At 39.9% G+C, this 21,148-nt stretch overlaps 1 protein-coding gene across 1 annotated transcript in view; it reads left to right on the plus strand.

Annotated features, from left to right (window-relative positions):
- LOC122665275 (choline/ethanolaminephosphotransferase 1-like) overlaps nt 1-21,148 on the plus strand; it is a 63,313-nt gene that overhangs the window by 11,504 nt on the left and 30,661 nt on the right. Inside the window, exons 5-8 of the mRNA XM_043861385.1 lie at nt 10,726-10,801; nt 10,899-10,921; nt 11,001-11,101; nt 20,981-21,075. Of these exons, the coding sequence (XP_043717320.1) occupies nt 10,726-10,801; nt 10,899-10,921; nt 11,001-11,101; nt 20,981-21,075 (295 nt within the window). The remainder of the gene's footprint in view (nt 1-10,725; nt 10,802-10,898; nt 10,922-11,000; nt 11,102-20,980; nt 21,076-21,148) is intronic.

A 21,148-nucleotide genomic window follows, 5' to 3' on the forward strand; every position in this document is an offset into this window, starting at 1 on the left:
ACTAGTCAGTTCCTAAAAGTGCAATTTCTCGGCCGAGATCTCGAAGGTTAAAATCAAGATATTTTCAATACAAAAAAAACAATATCTCGCCGAGATATCGAGATCTCGACGATATCTCGGTTGGGCCTAAAAGTGCTATTTACTTGTATTCAGCCCAATTTTCACCCAAAAACCCATTTCCAACATAAGAGAGAGCAGGAATAGAACTCGATAGGCTCTAAACCAAGGGGAAAAACACGTCTCCTTCAAATTTCTTCTTCTTTCTTTCGATTGTTGGATGGAATGCACTGTTTGGAGTTGGATTGAAGTGCCAAAGTGAAGATTCAAGTGCCAATTTGGAGCATCATCACCTATTTGCAAGATTTCAAAGGTGTTTTCTATTTCTTCCCCAAATCTATTTTTTCCAAAAAAAATTTTTGTAATCCTTGTTAGATTCATGTGGTTTTAATATATGTTGAACATCTTTGCCCGATCTATCACTTCATGGAGTCGGATTTTTTTTTCAGTTAATAAATTATTTATTATAATTTCTGAAAAAATAAATGATTTATTTGAAAAAAGAAAATGAAAAAAATAGGATGAATAGTGATTGTTTGAAAATGATTTTGATATATGTTAAACTACTTGGGATGCTCTACAGCCCCATGGATTAATTTTTTATTTTCACCCATTAAAAAAATATTTTATTTTTCAGATTTAATAAATATATTATAAAAATTAAAAAAAATATAAAATATTAAGGAAAAATACTTATTGCTTATGGAAAATTATGTACAACATATGTACATAATATTCAACTTCAAATGGTGTCAAATTCATCAGTACATTATATTTTTCTTATACTTTTAGGTATAAATAGTTTAAAAAAAAATTCAAAATATTATTTTTAATTAACAAATAAATACTAGGGTTAGGGGATAAATAAGAGATAGTTATTTCATAGTTCTTTTAGCTTGACATTACGTTTAAGAGTTATGAATAGCATACTTTAAGTCTTGAATACCTTACTTTAAGTGATCCATGGTTATTAATACATGCTTTTTTATGTAACAGTGTAAAACATAAGACATTTTGTATACAATGTCTGATATAGCATGGCAACATGGAGTTCCCATGTCCGCAGACAAAAAGAAGTCCAAATGCAATTATTGTGGGAAGTTGCTATCTGGAGGAGCCACCAGGTTAAAGCAACATTTGGCTGGTACAGGCAAGGATGTTTCATCATGCCCAAATGTTTCTATCCAAGTGAAAGTGGCAATGACACAACATTTGAAAGGAGGAAGATTAAAAAAATCTGAGAGGGAAAGAATGCAACAAGAGTTTAATGAGGCAATACTAGAGAGGGCTGGTGCAGAGGTCCGTGGCGGAGATGATACTGACATTGGGCCTCCACCTGGTGAGTTTCAATCAAAGGCTGAATGGAGAATTTACCAGCAGACTTTGGTTGAGAGTAGACAAAGTTTTCATTTTGATAATATAAGAGCATGTGAGCAAGCAAGAAGAGCTGGTGGATCTGGCTCAGCTGCACCAGTGCAAGAAGATGAAAGGAGGAGAAGCACTGGGACAAGAAATATACCACGACCCCAAACCTGACCACGAGTACAAGGTCCAGAACCCATTTTTGAGCAGGATCCCACCACTTTTAGGCAACAAGATGCCTATCAGCCAACCATCCCACAAGTATTTGGTGGACTTTTAGGCAACAAGATGCCTACCAGCCAACCATCGCACAAGTATTTGGTGGTAAACAAGAGAAAGCACGAAAAGCCTTCAGCAAGTTCATGCTTTACCATGGCATTCCAGCCAATGTAGCACAAGGAACATACTATAATGCATTCCTTGATGCTGCAGGGAGGGCTGGTGCAGGATGGAAGGGACCTTCACCATTTGAATTATACAATGTATATTTGTCTCAGGAGGTAGAGGAGCTAAAAGAATACATTGATGGTTTGAAGCCAATGTGGGAGACATATGGGGTTATTCTGATGGCTGATGGTTGGATTGGACCTACTAGGCTGTCCATCATAAATTTCATGGTGAGTTGTAATGGAAAGACTATATTCTTGAAGTCTATCGATGCATCAAAGCATATAAAGGATGCATCATACTTGTATAAGGAGTTGAAACAAGTGGTGGAGGAGGTAGGACCAAGGAACGTTATCCAAATTGTGACGGATAACGGTTCCAACTATAAAAAGGCTGGAGAGAAGTTGATGAATAAGAAGAGTAAGAGGATCCGACTCTTTTGGACCCCATGTGCAGCCCATTCTATTGATTTAATGCTGAAGGACATGGGGAAAAAGACTTTGGTGGCGGGTGTGGTAAATAGGGCAAGACAAGTGACAACTTTTGTGTACAACCATTCTTATGCTTTAGCCTTGATGAGGGAGAAATGCAATGGAGATTTAGTGAGGCCTGGTGTCACTCAATTTGCCACCAATTACATTGCATTGAAGAGCTTTCAGAGTAAGGCGATAGGTCTAAGGTGTATGTTTGCAAGTCATGAATGGTTTGGTTGGTAAGGTTCTAAGTCAAAAGAAGCAAAGGTAGCACAACAGACCATTGCAAATGATGGATTTTGGAAGGACTTGGGGAAAGTGGTTGGCATATTAGAGGTAGTGGTGGCAGTACTGAGGATGGTTGATACAGAGAAGAAGCCTACTTTGGGCCACATTTATGCTGCCATCCAAAAAATGAAGGAAATGGTTAGAGCTGCTATACCTCGAAGTGCAAAGTCCTACACTAACATCATTGATGAGCGGTGGGAGAAGCACTTGAGTCATCCATTGCATAAGGCTGGTGAGTTCAACATACTTTATACTTTAAATGTTATAACTTTTTTACATTTACATATTCAAAATCCTAAAGGCATTAAAGCGATTAAGTCGCTAACAAATCATATTTGTGGTGTTTACTTTACCAGCATACTATTTGAATCCAAAGTATCACTACTCCCATGATCTTGGGCTAGACATAGAATTGTTAGAGGCAGTTCAAGCTGTTACTCAGAAGTTGGAGCCCCATCCAAAGACACTAGCTGCTTGCAATGATGAGGTGAGAGTATGGGACTTTGGCACTTTGGTAGTTAGTTTATGAATGTAATTACTAAATAGGAAATACTAATGCCTTAAATTGAAAATAGATCAAATACTTCAGAGAGGCCTCAGCAAGTTTCGGTTGACTAGCTGCAGTGGAGGGTAGACAAAAGTCAGACCCTGTTAGGTGGCATGATATTACATTTATGAATTATAATTTGATCTCTTTAGAATGTACATATTCTTACTATTCTATATTTGTAATGCAGCCGACTAGTGGGTGCTTTATGGTACAAGTTCACCCAACCTGAGGAAGATAGCAGTGAGAGTGCTCTCACAAACTTGTTCATCCTCCGGATGTGAGCGCAACTGGAGTACATTCTCATTGATACATTCAAAGAGGTAGAACAGGTTGGGTAGCGAACGACTGGAGCAGCTTGTGTATGTGCACTACAATATGAGATTAAGGATGAGGCACATACGTGAAGGAATTGAGGCCAATGATAAAGAACCCATTGAACTGTCCAACATTTTTCAAGAGGACTCTGATGACGATGAGGATCCCCTATTCCAGTGGGTGAGGGATCATGGTACACCTGATATGGATCAATCTGGGGGTAGGCCCGACCCCACCATTGCGTCTGTAACCGGCACTGATGTTGATGAATATATGTCGACGCAAGAGGGGCGTGCACATGCAGAGTCACCGAAACCTTTTGAGCCTGCTGTAGGAAGTCCTGCTGATGATGATGATGGTGGTGGTGATGACACTGGTGATGCTAGTGATGGTGATGTAATGATGAATTTGATACCATTTGAAGTTGAATATTATGTACATATGTTGTACATAATTTTTCATAAGCAATAAGTATTTTTCCTTAATATTATATATTTATTTTTTATTTTTATAATATATTTATTAAATCTGAAAAATAAAATAATTTTTTTAATGGGTGAAAATAAAAAATTAATCCATGGGGCTGTAGAGCATCCCAAGTAGTTTAACATATATCAAAATCATTTTCAAACAATCACTATTCATCCTATTTTTTTCATTTTCTTTTTTCAAATAAATCATTTATTTTTCTAGAAATTATAATAAATAATTTATTAACTGAAAAAAAAATCCGACTCCATGAAGTGATAGATCGGGCAAAGATGTTCAACATATATTAAAACCACATGAATCTAACAAGGATTACAAAAATTTTTTTTGGAAAAAATAGATTTGGGGAAGAAATAGAAAACACCTTTGAAATCTTGCAAATAGGTGATGATGCTCCAAATTAGCACTTGAATCTTCACTTTGGCACTTCAATCTAACTCCAAACAGTGCATTCCATCCAACAATCGAAAGAAAGAAGAAGAAATTTGAAGGAGAGGTGTTTTTCCCCTTAGTTTAGAGCCTATCGAGTTCTGTTCTTGCTCTCTCTTATGTTGGAAATGGGTTTTTGGGTGAAAATTAGGCTGAATACAAGTAAATAGCACTTTTGGGCCCAACCGAGATATCGCCGAGATCTCGGCGAGATATTGTTTTTTTTGTATTGAAAATATCTTGATTTTAACCTTCGAGATATCATCGTCGGCCGAGAAATTGCACTTTTAGGAACCGACTAGTAACTCGACTCGGTATTACCTAAAACCGAGAAACTCGGCGAGATCTCGGCAAGATCTCGCGAGTTCTCGAACCTTGGGTATGCCTGAAGAAATGCTCGAAGTCCAACATAACTGCCCTATTGGTGTCATCGTCAATATACTCTAAGTAACCCAACCTAGGATATAGATCACTGGGCCGGGAAGATGCATATGTGGATCGACCGGGCTGATATGGTTTTGGGGGGGGGGGGCTGGGTATGATAGTAAGCTCTCCACGAAAGAGTAAAGATGATCCATTCTGTTTATGACATTCTCAATGGGAATGACAAAGAGCTATACTCATGGTTTAAAGCCGATATGTATCGGTATCGGTCGGTACTGATATGATACATACCGATACGTCTCTTTTTTTTTTTTTAAATTTTAAAAATGAAGTGTCTCGGATTGTATCGAAATGTATCGACCGATATGGGCCGATACGATACGACCGATATGTATCGATACATATCAATACGTCTAGTAAAGGGTTCTGTGGGTGGTTGAATACGTATCAATAAGTATCGGCCGATACGGCTCGATACATACCGATACGTACCGATTCATTCCATAAAAAAGCCATTTCTTTTGTGAACTAAAAAATCCATTTTTACTCATAGACTCGATACAACTCCTATTCTAACAGAAAAATGAAGGAAAACTCTCATCCAAGAGACTAAAATCTTGCATTGGATCTTGGTTTTCACACTTTTGGGCTAAAAAATGAATCAAGGAGTGCTACAACATCATCCTTTGTATCATCCAATACTCTTCATGGCTAACAAACGATTACAACATGTAAGAAATCTCATTTTTATAACAATTTCAAAGTGCCGGACTTGTCTGGTTATACATTATTCACAATTCTTAGTGTATATGCATGATATATGACACATATTGCTTGTTTATATTGTTTTTTTTTTTCTTTTGGTGTCCAAAAGTGTATTTTCATGTGTATTTTGATCATTTTCATGTGTTTCTGCACCGATCGATACGTATCTATGATACGATATGATACGATACAATACGTCTCATAAAATCACCCGACCGATACGATACCCGATACCAATACTTTAAACCTTGGCTATACTACCCACACCCTCCAATACCCACCATATGCACCGTACCCACCATACTCAGAACTCTAGCTTTGTCCGGCAAATGAGGGTACACATGATTGCCCATGCCAACATATCCAATACTGCTATAGACTCATGCCTCCAAGTGTGCCAACCAAGCTCGTAATGTCTATATCCATGCTATCCTCATTTGGTCTGAAGTGATGGCACGGACCTCTCGAGTAGCCTCTACGAGGGGCACATGCACCGTGGTCAAGATCTTGGGTGGCATGGTCAAACTAAAAAAATCCGGTTGAATTCTAGATGCTTCTCATCCCTCTCTCTCCCCCTTTGCCATGGCCTCCAGAGCCACTGCTGTAATCATCGCAACCACTGCCTCCCGCTGCAGCTGCTTGCCATTGGAGCTCAATCTGAGCTCTCCAAGCCTAGCCAGATCCTTGCAACTCCCCCCCTCTCTCTCTCTACCAAGGCAAAATAAGGGGCTGTAACACTGTTCACATGAACAGTGTTTTGGACTCTTCTTCTTCTTCATGTTTTGATCTACATTACTCTCTCCCCTCCCCACCCACCCCATCCCTGTAAATCTGTTACTCTCCCCTTCCCTCTCCCTTTTCCTCGCACCATCCTATCCTACCTACCCCCTGCAACTTCCTTTGTCCTGCCCTCCTCCACAAATTCCCCCTGCCCTGCCCCCTCTGTAAGCTCTTTCTTTGTCCAAAGGCAAGGCATCATACTCTTCATACGAGTCACCAACACTGCCTGAGAGCAGCAATAGCCACCACCACTGGCCAGCGGCAGAGCCAGTGCCATTGCCACCTCTGTAGCAGCAACAAAGGAAGAGAACTTGAGAACTAACCAAGCCCTGCTACCTTGAGGATCAATCCCCAGCCGTCATTACTTGTCCAAAAATCGTCTTTGGAATCCCAAGTTGACCCACACTCTCCCTCTGCGCCTCTGGCTTCTCCTGTTCCATCGCTCCCTCTCTCTCTCTCTCTTAACTGTTACATAAAAGTTTCATTATAGTGTGGCCTTTGGAATGTTGCAAGTCAATGTCTTCCTCATCTCCCCTGCCAGGTTGGGACTCGAAAGGTTGATGTTTTGTGAGTGAACTCGACCCTCTCGAGAAGACATAAATGCGTCACCCATCTGACAAACAATCTCTGTGTTGGGTCTACCCCTAGGCTTATTCAATGCAAGGTTACCTTGATATTTCACCCACTCGTAGTGGGGATCTTCATCATCCAACTCGTCCTAGACGATGCTGCTGAGCTCGATTGGATCTTTGTTATTTTCCATGTCCATGTGTATATGTTGCTTCTTCAGTCTCATTTTGTAGTGCACATATGATAAATTCTCTTTCCATGCTTGACCCAATCAAATGTGCCTCTTAGAGACTAGAGTGAATAAATGAAAGGTAGTTATGCTCACGTCTGGAGGTGGAACATGTCTGGAATATCTCTTTCAATGCTATATTCCTTAAGTGAGGTGCTTCTTTCCCATATAACACTCACCATTGACTTGTATTAGAGCATTCAGATTATTGTTGTTTAGTGTTTGTTCTTTGTATCCAAAGATGCCAAAGGTTAGGAGTTAGGACCGATTCCAAACTTACCCCTCCCAGGACCCTTCATAGGGACCAATACTAGAATTGTAGTTTGAGGTCTTGCCACGATCTCACGAGATCTCGGAATTTGTCTCAGTTTCGATAGCTGTTGTGTCGAAACCAATACCGAAATAGAAAATATACAAGGCTTCGGCTGGAATTTTGGTATCGTTGAAATTTCGACCTGTATTGTTTTGTCTTCCAAAAAATTCCAGAATCATTCCCTTATTTATGCCAAACATCGTTTAAGTAAATGTTTTTATAAAGATATTATTCATAAATAAGCAAATACCTCCTATTTGAATCCAATAAAAATAGTTAGAAAATCAAATTCCAAAAGGATAAGAAGTCAACTCCCCAGTTTAAGAACAAAAACTGGATTTTCGACGGTAGGTGAAATTTTAAACCTTCAAATGCTGAGTTTTTCCTCCAACCTAAAAATTCCATAAATCTTATTGTGATAGAACATTGCTAAAACCAAAAGAGCGGCAAAACAATCATTTGTTTTGATATCTAAAAATTTATATTCATTCATAACGATTTTAGCAACATTTGTTGTGCACACCAAATAAAGTTTGACCCTGTACAAATCCGGACAGGGCATAAGGTACTGCCCTCACGAGCATTGGTCAGAAACCACCATTCACATTTGTATAATAACCTAACTCTCATATATCACATACATACACAACAGAAGACTTAACAACACTCGGAGCTGGATTTAAGGTTTACACATTGCATATACATCTACTGGTGGCAAATACTAAAGTTCAACATAGTTATCAAAAGTTATATTACATCAAAAGATTGTATTATCACATTGTTTATCTAAACATCATAAGTTCTCGTGGCCTGTCTCTAAGGTTAGTGCACCACGTGCACTCACAGCCTGTAAAGAGTCTGCTGCTGTGCACACCTCTTCTCTGAACTTATCATCTGAAAAAGAAGACTTATTACAGGGATGAGCTAACAGCTCAGTGAGGAAAACATAATACAATACAAACAAGTGCTCATGTGCTTCAATAATAGTGTACATATACAATGTTTTATTGTTATGTTAGGTTTTAGCCAATATTGTGAAATACCGATAGTGCACTATATAGAAGAGGTTAGCTTGGCCTTGTGTCAATAATCAACTCTTTATTCCACTAATGTAACCCAGGAGAGGAATGATACGGCTCGTGCTCGTAATCTCGATCACATACAAGATTTTACCGAGTCCTTGGCTCGTCTACATACAAGATTTTACTGAGTTCTTAGTTCATGCTTGTATCACACATGATTTTATTGAGTCCTTAGCTTGTCAACGTACAGAATTTTATTGGGTTCGTAGCTCTTCTATATACAGAATTTTACCGAGTCCTTAGCTCGTCCACATACAAGATTTTACTGAGTCCTTAGCTCATAAGAAACCTCATCCAATACATAACCTCCTACTGGAAAGGGACGATATTCTCAGGGTCATGTTCTTATAGTTCTATTATTATTAATCTCATTCACTTGATTTACATATCTTATACACTTTTTCACATAACTCGTACTCTTGGTCACATATCTCGTACACATATTTACATTTCTCATTCATATGCTCACATTTCTTGTACACAAACTTATACTCGTACAACTAGTCATATAACACCTTAACATATACTTAATATCATATCATTCACCTCATAATCATATCATTTTAATTTTATCATGTCAAATATTTCAATACACCTCATATAGCAACACATATACAATTCTCTCACATTCGTTAATCATGCATACAAGTCAAACATTCAATAATCCATATCATGCTCATACACTATATTACGCATCATAAAACACAAAGCCATGCTCATACATTTCAATATACATCATATAGAAATACTAGTACGATTCCCTCACCTTGTTTGTTACAATGATTCACAGATTCAATTTGTTTATCGTAGCACCTAAGTCTCTCAAGTCCTAAAATATCAAGCCAAAGTATCATGTCAATACATCTTACAATCATATAATACCTACCATAGTACATATAAATATATCTTAGTACATTAAATAACAATATATTCATGACCTGCTTGTGGGGTGTTACAGACCGAAACATAACTCTGTCAATACAAATCAAATTTGAGCCATTTTAGACTTGTTAGAAAGCTGGTTGTGCTGTGTCCAAACAAATCTGAGATTGCTTAAGTCTCATTTATATTGAAGGAGTTATAAAATTGTATGCTGAAAGAGGTAGCCTATGTGGCTTGTCGTAATATCCTTTGAGCTCGTGTGCCTTGGGTACACAGCCCATGGTTATGTGTAAAGGTTCTTGATATTTGCCTGGGAAAAGTATCTGATAGTGGAGAAATCCTTGGTTCGTGATCAAAGTAGTGGATATAGGACAGATTGGTCCGAACCACTCTAAATCGCTTGTGTCTGTTCTCTTTGTCTCTGTCTCTCTCTATTTTCTCTTTCACTTGCAATTTACTGCATGTTTGTTAAGTGAAAGAAAAAGTCATCATCCAATTCACCCCCTCTTTGGTGAAGCCATTTGATCCTGCAAGTAGCAATCCTGGTCAAATAGTCTATTCCTACAAGCCAACCTCGTCTCATTCTCTCATGAACCTGATATCATATTCTTGAAGAACAAAGTTGGGAACGTACGCGGGCCTAACTTAATCATCTAAACCTTAACTTCTTAGGTTTTTAGGCTTCGTGCAGAAATTCTTTCTTGCATGCCAAAATTTAGAGAATGTAGACCATATGTTTCGTTGAATAATTAGTCGTCAATCTTTTTTTTATAAATAATAAACATCATCCATTGATTAATTGACACATCAAATTTCTCTTCATCTTTCTTTTACTGACCTTCCTTACTCATTCTATCACCTATAACCATTTTAAGTTGCACCTGGTTTTGGCGCTTATTTTTGTAGTGTTGCAACTCACCTATGTCAATATCCTCATTTGTCCACTTGCTCCCAGCTTTGTTTCTGAGGAAAACCTCCTCCTTTGTACTTCATGTTATGAAACTTATATAATGGAAATGATTGCTCTACTGCATCTCTTTTCCACCGCAATTGATGCTGGCGTATAATGACTTGCATTGTTTTGGGTGGTTGGGGGAGGGGTTGGAATGGTTTTTATTGCACAGGTGTGATTGGGATTTAGGCTCGACACTCTAGTTTTTGTACCTATGTGATCTGGGAAGAATCCAAAAAATTTGTCCCTATGACAAATTTGGACTGATGTGGCCATTATGAGAATGTTTTATGCCATTCTTCAATTTTCTTTGTAGTTTCTGCATTCCTCAAAATCATCCAGTAGGAGTTAACTTCTTATTATGGGGAGCAATTTTTTATCACTGGAAATACTTACTGCTTTGAGAAATGTATGACAGACATTTGATGCTGTTGATGGGAAGCAAGCAAGGCGTACAAATTCTTCCAGTCCATTGGGGGAGCTGTTTGATCATGGTGATTTCTCTTTTTCATACACTTTCGCCTAAATTTTCCTCTACAAATGCTTCCTATTGATGAAGTATATCTATTGATCTACCAAAATCTATCACAGGATGTGATGCGCTTGCATGTGCGGTATGTATTCTTACTTTGGTTGACATTTTTTGTAATGCTCACTTGGTTCCTGTCGAAAATTGTTTCTTTTGTTTTTTAGTTTGAAGCCTTGGCTTTTGGGAGCACTGCTATGTGTGGAAGGGACACTTTCTGGTTCTGGGTTATTTCAGCCATCCCATTTTATTGTGCAACATGGGAACAGTGAGTTATCTTGATGGTATTAATTAGATCTTTTGTTTAATGTCACTATCCTTCGCCTATTTATATGTTTGGTTGGAATTAGAACTGGACAAGTACAATGGTTGTTAGTGAAGATTATGATTGTTTGACAACTGAGATGGAGGTCAAACCTTGTTAATCTAGCAGTCAACAGTTAAGTGGCTTAGCCGCCTGCTTTGACAATTCAGACTGATTTCATGACACCTTTATATCACGATTGAAACCGTTGCCTAGTTATCATTTATCTCAATACACTGTATAGAACCCTGTATTGGATATAATAATTCAGGAAAGGAAACCTAAGGAGGAACAATAAGAAGATGTTGGTGGCGGTGGAAGCGCAACTATTCACTCGTTTGAGTGGCGCATTAAGGATACAAAAGTCCATTACAAAATAATGGAACAAGGATCTCGATGAACACATGTGATACCAAAACCAAACTTGGTTTGTAGGTTACCTAGAACGCACAAGTTGGCACGTTCCTCCAAAGGAATGCAGCACGAGGTCACGTTAGGCACGTCAACTGCACCACTTCTAATGGCTGAAACCCTTGCTTGAGGAGGAAGAAGACATTTTTTTTCCTCTCTCAAGCTCTCTTTTCTCTAAAAGAATAATATTGTGCAAATTATGCTTGTTGCAAATTTGCAATTAGGGCTTCAACAAAGCTTCTCTTAAATTGAAGAAGCTAACTTAGCAGATTACAATCTAACGGACAACATTGCTCCAATTGGTGTGATCATGAAGGGTTGCCTTTAAGTTGTCCTTAATTGCACAGAAGGACAACACTATAGAAGGCGTAACCTGAAACCCCCAGTGGTAGATATTTTCATTAAAATTTCTCCCCCACAACACCAACATCCCCAATGTACCTAGCAACCATGGAATAAATCACCGCCACGTAATTAAGTTAATGTAGTCCTAGACAGACAAAGGATCTACTAGGAGCCAAGTAACCAGGACCTTTCAAACTGCTGACCGATTGGGCATGTTTGAGGATTTATGTCAAAACTAGGGTTAGGTTTAGGATAATGGGGGTATGTCTTATATGGTATTGCCAGGCAGGTTTACGGGAGTCTAATGAGCTGGGATTAGTGAGGTTTGAGTGAGAATTTAAAAATCAGAATATTAGGGTTTCGGGTTTTGGGTTTTGAGAAAGATGAGAGTGAAGGAATCTAGGGTTTAGAGGTGGAGTTTGGGCTAGGGCTTTAGGTCGAGCTCTCCAATGATAGAGGGGAGCACTCGGCCAAAGTTGGGTGAGTTTTTGATGGTTGGATATTGATGGACAGTAAGTTAGGGTTTTAGGGTTTGATTGGAGATGAGGGGGATTAGGATTGTGATGTAGGAATAGGCTTATTGCTAGGATCGAGTGGAAGGATTGATGAGGGGGTACTGTGGTAAAAGTTTGATTGAATTTGGCTGGTGGGATTGTGCTGGACAGAATGAAGATAAGCTAGGGTTTAGTGGATCGATTAGGATTAATGGAGGGGGTGATAGTGGGGGTCAATAGGCTTAGGTTAGAGGATTAGAAGAAGAAGGTTGTTTGCTGAAACAGTAAACTACTTACTAGAGTTGCAGATCTTCAATGGCAGCAGCTTTGAAGATAGAAAAGAGGTCTTCCCGATCTACAAGACGCAAGGAGTCGATTGGAGGTCTACCAATCCCTTCACCTTGATATTACTCACAAGGCAACTCTTTCAAAGGAGCAAGGCAGCAGCAGTAGAATAGCAGAAAGCTAAGTAATTTTGAAAATCTGAATTGTGGGGGAGCCTCCCACGTTTAACTTTATTTGTAGGGTAATTTACACATACCACCCTGAGGTTTAACGAAAGTATAACTTTACCCCCTAGTTTTGGATAATTCTGCGTACCCCCCTGGGGTTTACAAACGTTAACAAATACACCCATTCTGTCAGTTAATGACTAACAACGTTAAAAATATGATGTGAACTAACAGAATTGCCCTTGCAAAGAAAAAAAAAAGAAAACCCTACAACTCATCTTCCCTAAATCGATTGGGGAAGATAAGTTGCCGGTATCCCTTTCTCTCCTCCTCTCTCTCTCTCTTGTCAAGTCCTCTACCGTCTTCTCTTCTCTAACTCTAAATCTCTAATGGGGAAAAAGAAGGACCTGGTCTTTCTTTTCCAATAGATTCAGAAGAAATTTTAAAGCCAGGTGAAGGAAAACACGAGAAAGTACTGGAATCCTCCCTCCCCTGTTCTATACATACAGGACTGTGTCCTTCCTCCACAATGTTCATGAAGTTGTATGCCAACCATCGACCAATCTGTGAAGAGTTCTCTGCAATTCGTGTCAATCCCTAAACAAAACCTAAATCAGTGGCAATTTCGATCATCCCAACCTTCTTTGATGGCCGGTGAACCATCTATGATCCATTCAACAACTTTCCCTTCTCAACCTCCCTATCTATTCCTCATCCCAAGCTTCTTTGTTTGAATTTTGGAAAATGGTGAAGGACAGACTGACATTGCCTCTCCTTGTCGATCTCTGAGAAAACTGGATTAGTTTCTCCACCATGCTTCATGCTGCTCCCGACTGAACTTGAGTTTCAAATTTTGGATTTTCTTCCAGGTGTAGATACAGCAAAGATTGGCTGTATTTGTTCTGAACTGCGATACCTATCATCAAACGATGATCTGTGGAAGCAGAAATTTGCAAAAGAGTTTGGATTTTTTGCGGCAGAGGGAATTGGAGGGAGCTAGAAGAAGTTTGCTTCACTTTCTGAGAAGAAGAAGATGAGGAAGAGGAGGATGGGTACCATAAGGCCAACGAGATTAGGGCCATATCCATTTGGGGATCCTTATTTTTTCATCAGAGACCCTGCAGTTCTTGGACCTTTTGGTGGGCGCAGTGACATTTGCCAATGGAACAGCTGCGTTTGCCAATGCCCAAATCGATTGAGGAGACCCCATAAGCCCATATCTTCAAAGCTGATCTTCCTGGGCTCAAAAAGGAAGAAGTGAAGGTTGAAGTGGAAGAAGGCAGAGATCTCCAGATCAGTGGAGAGCAGAGCAAAGAGCAGGAAGAGAAGAGTGACCAGTGGCATCGGGTTGAACGTAGTAGTGGCAAGTTCCTGCGTAGGTTCAGGTTGCCTGAGAATGCAAAAATTGATCAGGTGAAGGCTGCCATGGATAATTGAGTGCTCACTGTTACTGTGCCCAAGGAAGAAGTGAAGAAGCCAGAGGTGAAGGCCATTGAAATCTCTGGCTAGAAGTTCTCGTTCTGACGAGAGAGAGAGAGAGAGAGAGAGAGGAGGAGAGAAAGGGATGCTTGCAACTCATCTTCCCCAATTTGGGGAAGATGAGTTGCGTGGTTTTTTTTTTGTTTTTTTGCAAGGGCAATTCTGTCAGTTCACATCATATTTTTAACGTTGTTAGTCATGAACTAACGGAATGGGTGTATTTGTTAACGTTTGTAAACCTCAGGGGGGTACGCAGAATTATCCAAAACTGGGGGGTAAAATTATACTTTCGTTAAACCTTAGGGGTGGTATGTGTAAATTATCCTTATTTATAATGTGAGAACCAAAGGCCTAAAACCTATTCTGCCTTGGAATTTGAATCCTTGGCTGAATTCCTATTACAAAAACAATTCACACCCTCTTCAAAATTCGTGGAGGGGTGGGACTAATTAATTAAAAGCTAACTACTTAAAATATTCCCTAAACAACCAATAGGATTAAATCGCCTAACAACCAGTAGGATTAATCCCCTAACAACCAATAGAAATAGATCACTTAAATTGGACCATGGTCTGAACCGGTTCAATTTAAGTTTACAAAATAGAAAGTATGAAAAAATAAACTATGGAAACTTGCAAAATAAAACTAAGGCTCCAACAATCAGCCCTATTCCTAGAGCTGTTTCTTCTTCTTGCGGATGCTTGTGATAAGGAATAGACACGTGTAACAACTGTATTTTGTTATTTAGTTACACACTGTGTATATATATATGGATACACTTCATTAATAAAGACGAGATACATTTCATAACATGGTATCAGATTCTTTTACGCTATGACGAGTTGCTTTTCCTGGGGTTTCTTGTTTTTGCTTTTTGGTTTCCTTTTCGGTTCTTGTTTCTTGCTCAGGTCTCTCACTTGAAATTCCATGGCGACCTCGCTTCCGTTCACGGCGAACTCTGCCTGTGACGCTTCCTCTCTGGTCACGCTTAATGCTTCGCCGCATCTGCCTTTGAAACTCACCTCTTCGAACTACATTCTCTGGTGAGCACAGTTTGTGCCATTACTGAAGGGATATGACCTTCTTGGTTTTGTCGACGGCAGCTATCCACGCCCGGCAGGAGAGTCTTCTGATGGATTCTCGCTTTCGAACGTATGGGATCGCCAAGATCAGCTCATCTTGAGCTGGATCATCTCGTCCCTTTCCGAAGCGGCTGTGCCTCATATAGTTGGATCTGCAACATCTCGTGATGCTTGGGAGACGCTGGCTAGGGTGTATGCTACGTCATCGTGGACCAGAGTTCTTGATCTGAAAGAACGATTGTTCAGGCTGCAAAAAAGGCTCTAATTTAGTTGGAGCCTATCTTCTAAAGCTGCGAGCAGTGGCTGATGCGCTTGCTGCTATTGATCATCCTATAAGTGATGAAGATCTGGTGCTAAACACTCTCCGTGGTCTAGGATCGAACTACCGAGACTTTGCTACTTCGATCCGTCTCCGTGCTGAACCTGTTTCGTTCGTCGATCTCACGGATTTACTGCTTAGCCATGAAAGCTTTCTTCAGTCAGTCTCGGATGAGGTGCTTTTCTCTGTTTCTAAAGCGAATATGGCAACGGCAGGTCAAAATGATGCCAAGAATGCCTTATTTCAAAGCAATAAGCGTTATGTTGCTTCCCGTTTTCCACGATCCCGGGGCAATCGCCACTTTAACTCGCGAGGCAGTGGTCAGTCTGGTCAGAATCGCTCAGATCAGAATCGATATCAAGATCAGAATCGTTATCAAGATTAGACTCGTTATCAAGATTTTGGTTCTAGAAGTTCTGATCAGAATCGTCTGTGCATCAATGGTAAATCGGACTCTTCAAATGGTCAGTCATCTTTCCCAAACTCTTCCACTCGTTCTTGCTGCCAAATCTGTGGAAATGAAGGGCATTCTGCCTCACTCTGTCCTCAAAGATATAATCATGCATTTCTTGGTACAAATCTATGCTTTTCTTCTTCTGGTTCCTCTACACACTCTACCTGGTTATTAGATTCAGGTTCTAATAATCATTTAACTGCAGATGTGAGCAATCTTGCCCTTAGTGCACCTTTCTGTGGCCCAGAACAAATCATAATAGGAAATGGGCAAGGTTTGTCAATTCACAGTTCTGGTTCTGTTAATCTTTCAGCTAGATCTTGTGATTTCTTGCTTTCTAATGTTCTGTATGTGCCTAATATTCACCGAAACTTGATCTCTGTTCAACGTTTTTGCAAAGATAATCATTCATTTTTTGAATTTTATTCTGATTGCTTTGTGATCAAGGATCAGAGGACCGGTCAGATTCTGTACCAAGGCCGGAGTAACAATGGCCTTTATGAACTCACTCTTCCAGTCATCTTGCCGTGTGTTTCCCATTCTGCTGTTCATGCTTCGCTTGATGGCTGGCATTCTAGACTTGGACATCCATGTTCTAAAACTGTTAAACATGTTGTTTCTTCATTTTCTTTACCTGTTACTAATTCATTACTGTCTACTTGTAAGGCCTGTAAGTGCTCTAAAAGCCATAGACTTTCACTTGTTTCATCTCCTACTATTAGTACTCATGCTTTAGAACTGCTGCACTGTGATGTTTGGGGCCCTGCCCCCGTTATCTCTCATGATATGTTCCGGTATTATGTGCTGTTTGTAGATGATTACAGCAAATATAGCTGGTTGTTTCCTATTGTATGCAAAGCAGATGTGTTACCTATTTTTCAACGCTTTAAACTCCTAGTTGAAAACTACTTCTCTACAAAGATTAAATGTATCCAAACTGATGGAGGTGGGGAATTCCAAAAATTGGATTCTTTTCTAGGTGCACATGGCATCTCTCGTCGCATTTCATGTCCTCATATTCAAGTTCAAAATGGGGCAGCCGAGCGCAAGCACCGCCATATAGTGGAGGCGGGTCTTGCTCTTTTATTTCATGCAAATCTCCCTACAACATACTGGTCATATGCCTTCCTTACAGCCATTTATCTTATAAATAGGCTGCCTACACCTCTTCTTCAGCTTGACAGTCCATATCATCGTCTCTTTGGAATACAGCCAGATTATCATTTTTTAAAGGCTTTTGGGTGCCTTTGCTATCCATGGTTGCGGCCCTACAGTCCTCATAAGCTTGCACCTTGATCTGTACCCTGTATCTTCTTGGGTTATAGCCTTCAACATAAAGGCTATAAGTGTCTTGACACTGCTACAAACAGGTTATACATCAGTAGACATGTGGACTTTGTAGAGGATATGTTTCCTTCTCAGCCCAACAATCAATGGCAGCCTTCGTTTAGCTCTACAGTGGACTCATGGTGTGATGTGGTACCACCAATTTTATTACCTTGCTCAGCTCCGGTCTTCACAGTTCAAGATGGCCCAAATATTTTAGCCCATGATGATCATGGCACAACTGTGCCCACAGGTTCAGGCCCACGGTGCTTGGATCAATCACAGATGTTTTAAACCCTTCTGTGGATGATGTGGCTCATGGCCCACTAGCTAGTGATACAGCAGGCCCACAATATGTTGAGATTCAATCTAGTAATGTACCTGTTATGCCTGAAACAGGCCCACGGCCCATGGCTGTGCGCACTCATTCAATGACCACAAGGTCCAAAACTGGTTCTCTTAAAATGCCAAATCGGCTAACGTTAGCTGCAACTACTTTGGCCATAGAAGAACCCACGTGCTACTCACAGGCTGCTCGTTCTCCTGAGTGGCGCACAACAATGAATGAGGAGTTTGATGCACTGTTACGTAATGGCACTTGGACTTTAGTACCTCCTGCCCAACATCAAAATATTGTAGGATGCAAGTGGGTTTTTCGTCTCAAACGCCACTCTGATGGATCAGTTGAACGCTATAAAGCAAGGTTGGTTGCAAAGGGATTCCATCAGCATTCTGGACTCGATTATAATGAGACATTTAGTCCGATAGTTAAGCCCGTCACTGTTCGGCTGGTTCTCACTCTTGCTGTGTCTCAACATTGGCCGGTGAGACAATTAGATATCAATAATGCATTTCTTAATGGTTTTCTTACAGAAGATGTGTATATGGTACAGCCTCCGGGCTTTGTTGATCCGGCCCATCCGGACTATGTGTGTCACCTTCGTAGGTCACTCTATGGGCTCAAGCAAGCTCCTAGGGCCTGGTACACTCGACTCCGAGACTGGCTTGTTGCCTACGGCTTTATTGCCTCAAAGACAGACACGTCCCTGTTTGTCTATTGTTCAGGAGCTACAATTCTCTATTGCCTAGTCTATGTGGATGACCTTCTCATAACGGGCAATGATTCTTCTACAATTCAAACTCTCATTAGCACATTATCAGCTACATTTGCCCTAAAGGATCTAGGAGATCTCAATTACTTCTTGGGCATAGAAGTTACTCGGTCATCTATGGGCTTTCATCTCTCACAACGCAAGTACATAACTGATTTACTTCGGAGTACATCTATGCTTGAAGCAAAGCCCATATCAACTCCTATGGCCACTAGATCTCCTCTCACGGCCCATTCTGGCACTGCATTGGTTGATGGTTCTGAGTACCGTCGAGTAGTTGGGGCATTTCAGTATCTCCTCATGACTCGCCCAGATCTTGGTTTTGTCATTAACAAATTGGCTCAATTTATGCACTGTCCCACTGACTTGCATTGGACTGCTGTGAAACGCGTGCTTCGGTATCTTAAGCACACTTTGACTGATGGATTGTTCCTACAAGGATCTTCTCTTGCACTACAAGCCTATGCGGATGCAGACTGGGCTGGATGCCCTGATGATCGCAAGTCAACTACTGGTTATGCTATATATCTTGGAACCAATCTTATCTCTTGGTGCTCCAAAAAGCAGAAGATTGTGTCCAGGTCTTCCACTGAGGCTGAGTACCGTGCAATTGCAGCCACAGCTACAGAGCTTATTTGGATTCGATCTTTACTTTAAGAGTTGGGTGTCTTCCTTCCTCACCAACCAATCATTCACTGTGATAATATTGGGGCAACGTATCTCACTGCAAACCCAGTGTTTCATGCTAGGATGAAACACATTGAGATTGATTTTCATTTTGTTCGTGATATGGTTGCCACAAAGCAATTAGCTCTCCGTTATGTGTCTACCACGGATCAGATTGCTAATGTTCTTACTAAGAGTTTATCTCGCCAACGTTTTACTTGGCTTAAAGGCAAGCTAACTGTTGGTTCACCACCGTTACGCTTGAGGGAGGGTGATAAGGAATAGACACATGTAACAACTGTATTTTGTTATTTAGTTACACACTGTGCATATATATATGGATACACTTCATTAATAAAGACGAGATACATTTCATAACAGCTTGGACCTGCATCATAAGTCCTTTGTAATAAATAATAGGAGTATCATGACCAGTGACTGGACCCAAAATATTTGAAAACACTTTTCAAATATAATTTAATCTAATGTAAAAAACATACACATAGCCAGGATTTTGACCAGTCAGTCTAACAACTCCCTTACTTTGATGTTCTCCCTGTACAGCCGTTCAGGCAGTGGAAACCTTATGGAGTGTCACCCCTATTACCATCCATATCGTGTATGCGGGGCGGCCGGTTTATAATCAGTCCTGTTGATAGACATTAACCACTAGCTCATCACAAGTGCACAAAATATAAATGTAATAGTTTGCCTCTCAGATATAGGAAAAAGAGACTACTAGAAATTCTTGTTGTCAACCACAATTGGCGGTGAACCATCAAGAATTTCAAATGGATGAATTTTCAACACAATAAAGTTCCTGTATTTATATTTCCATCCAATCGTCATTGAAGAAATATACAATACGACAACCCTAGAACAGAGTGCCCAAGTCTATCCATACTCCATAGTTGATAACTAGTAACATTACTATTGGGCTGTTGCACAAAATATAACAATTATAATCAGCATATAATAAAAATGTAATTAATTAATTTAATCAAATTAAATTGGGTTTGATGGACAAAAATCAAATGTCAAAATATTCAAGAGAAGATCAATGGAAAAATGATTACAAATCCCAATACATCTAGTTATGCTGAAGCCAAAGCAAATTACAAATCTTTTGTGCAGTGGGCGATTGCTATGATTGTCATGGGTTTTCTATCATTTGCAAACAATAGGATAGACCAACTATCATCGTTTTGTACATCATAGTCGACTGATAGTTTTTGGAGATTGTCTCATCTGCTTAGGTGTCTAGGAGTTCTTTGCTGGAAGGGTGCCTTGGACATCTAGGCGTCGCCTTGGTTCCTTGCTGTTGTTTCCTTGATTTTTCCCTCCAATGTCTAGAATCGCCTAGATGCCGTGACAACTATGGTCTCATCTCATGAGCAAAGATAGGGTACTGCCAGTTGGTTTCTTCTATGAATGTCTCATTCGCTTGTAGGATTTTCTGTAATGATTCTCTGACAGGTGATCTGGCCATTTTCATTGTTTTGAGGAATTCCATGTAGGTCAATACTTCCCGGATTGTCTATTATCTTTTTCAGGGATTGGTGTTGTATCTTTGATTCGTGTACCTGAGTACCTCTTTTTATGACTCAATAACATTTGTCATTTATCTAAACAAATGCCATTTATTTATTCTCATTGTTGAAGGTTATGTTGTTATTTTACTGATGATGTTGTGTGTGGTCAAGCTTCTTTACCAACACACTTATTCTTCCTGCAATAAATGGACCTACAGAAGGTCTCATGCTGATTTACATGAGCCGTTTTTTCACGTCTATTGTTGGTATGTCTTTAGTGTTTTACTAGAAAGTATTTGTCTTTAGTTTTATATTCAGGCACTTCATTTTGGTCTTTTT

The sequence above is a fragment of the Telopea speciosissima genome, chromosome 6 (assembly GCF_018873765.1).
Source record: "Telopea speciosissima isolate NSW1024214 ecotype Mountain lineage chromosome 6, Tspe_v1, whole genome shotgun sequence".
NCBI classification, from domain to species: Eukaryota; Viridiplantae; Streptophyta; class Magnoliopsida; order Proteales; family Proteaceae; genus Telopea; species Telopea speciosissima.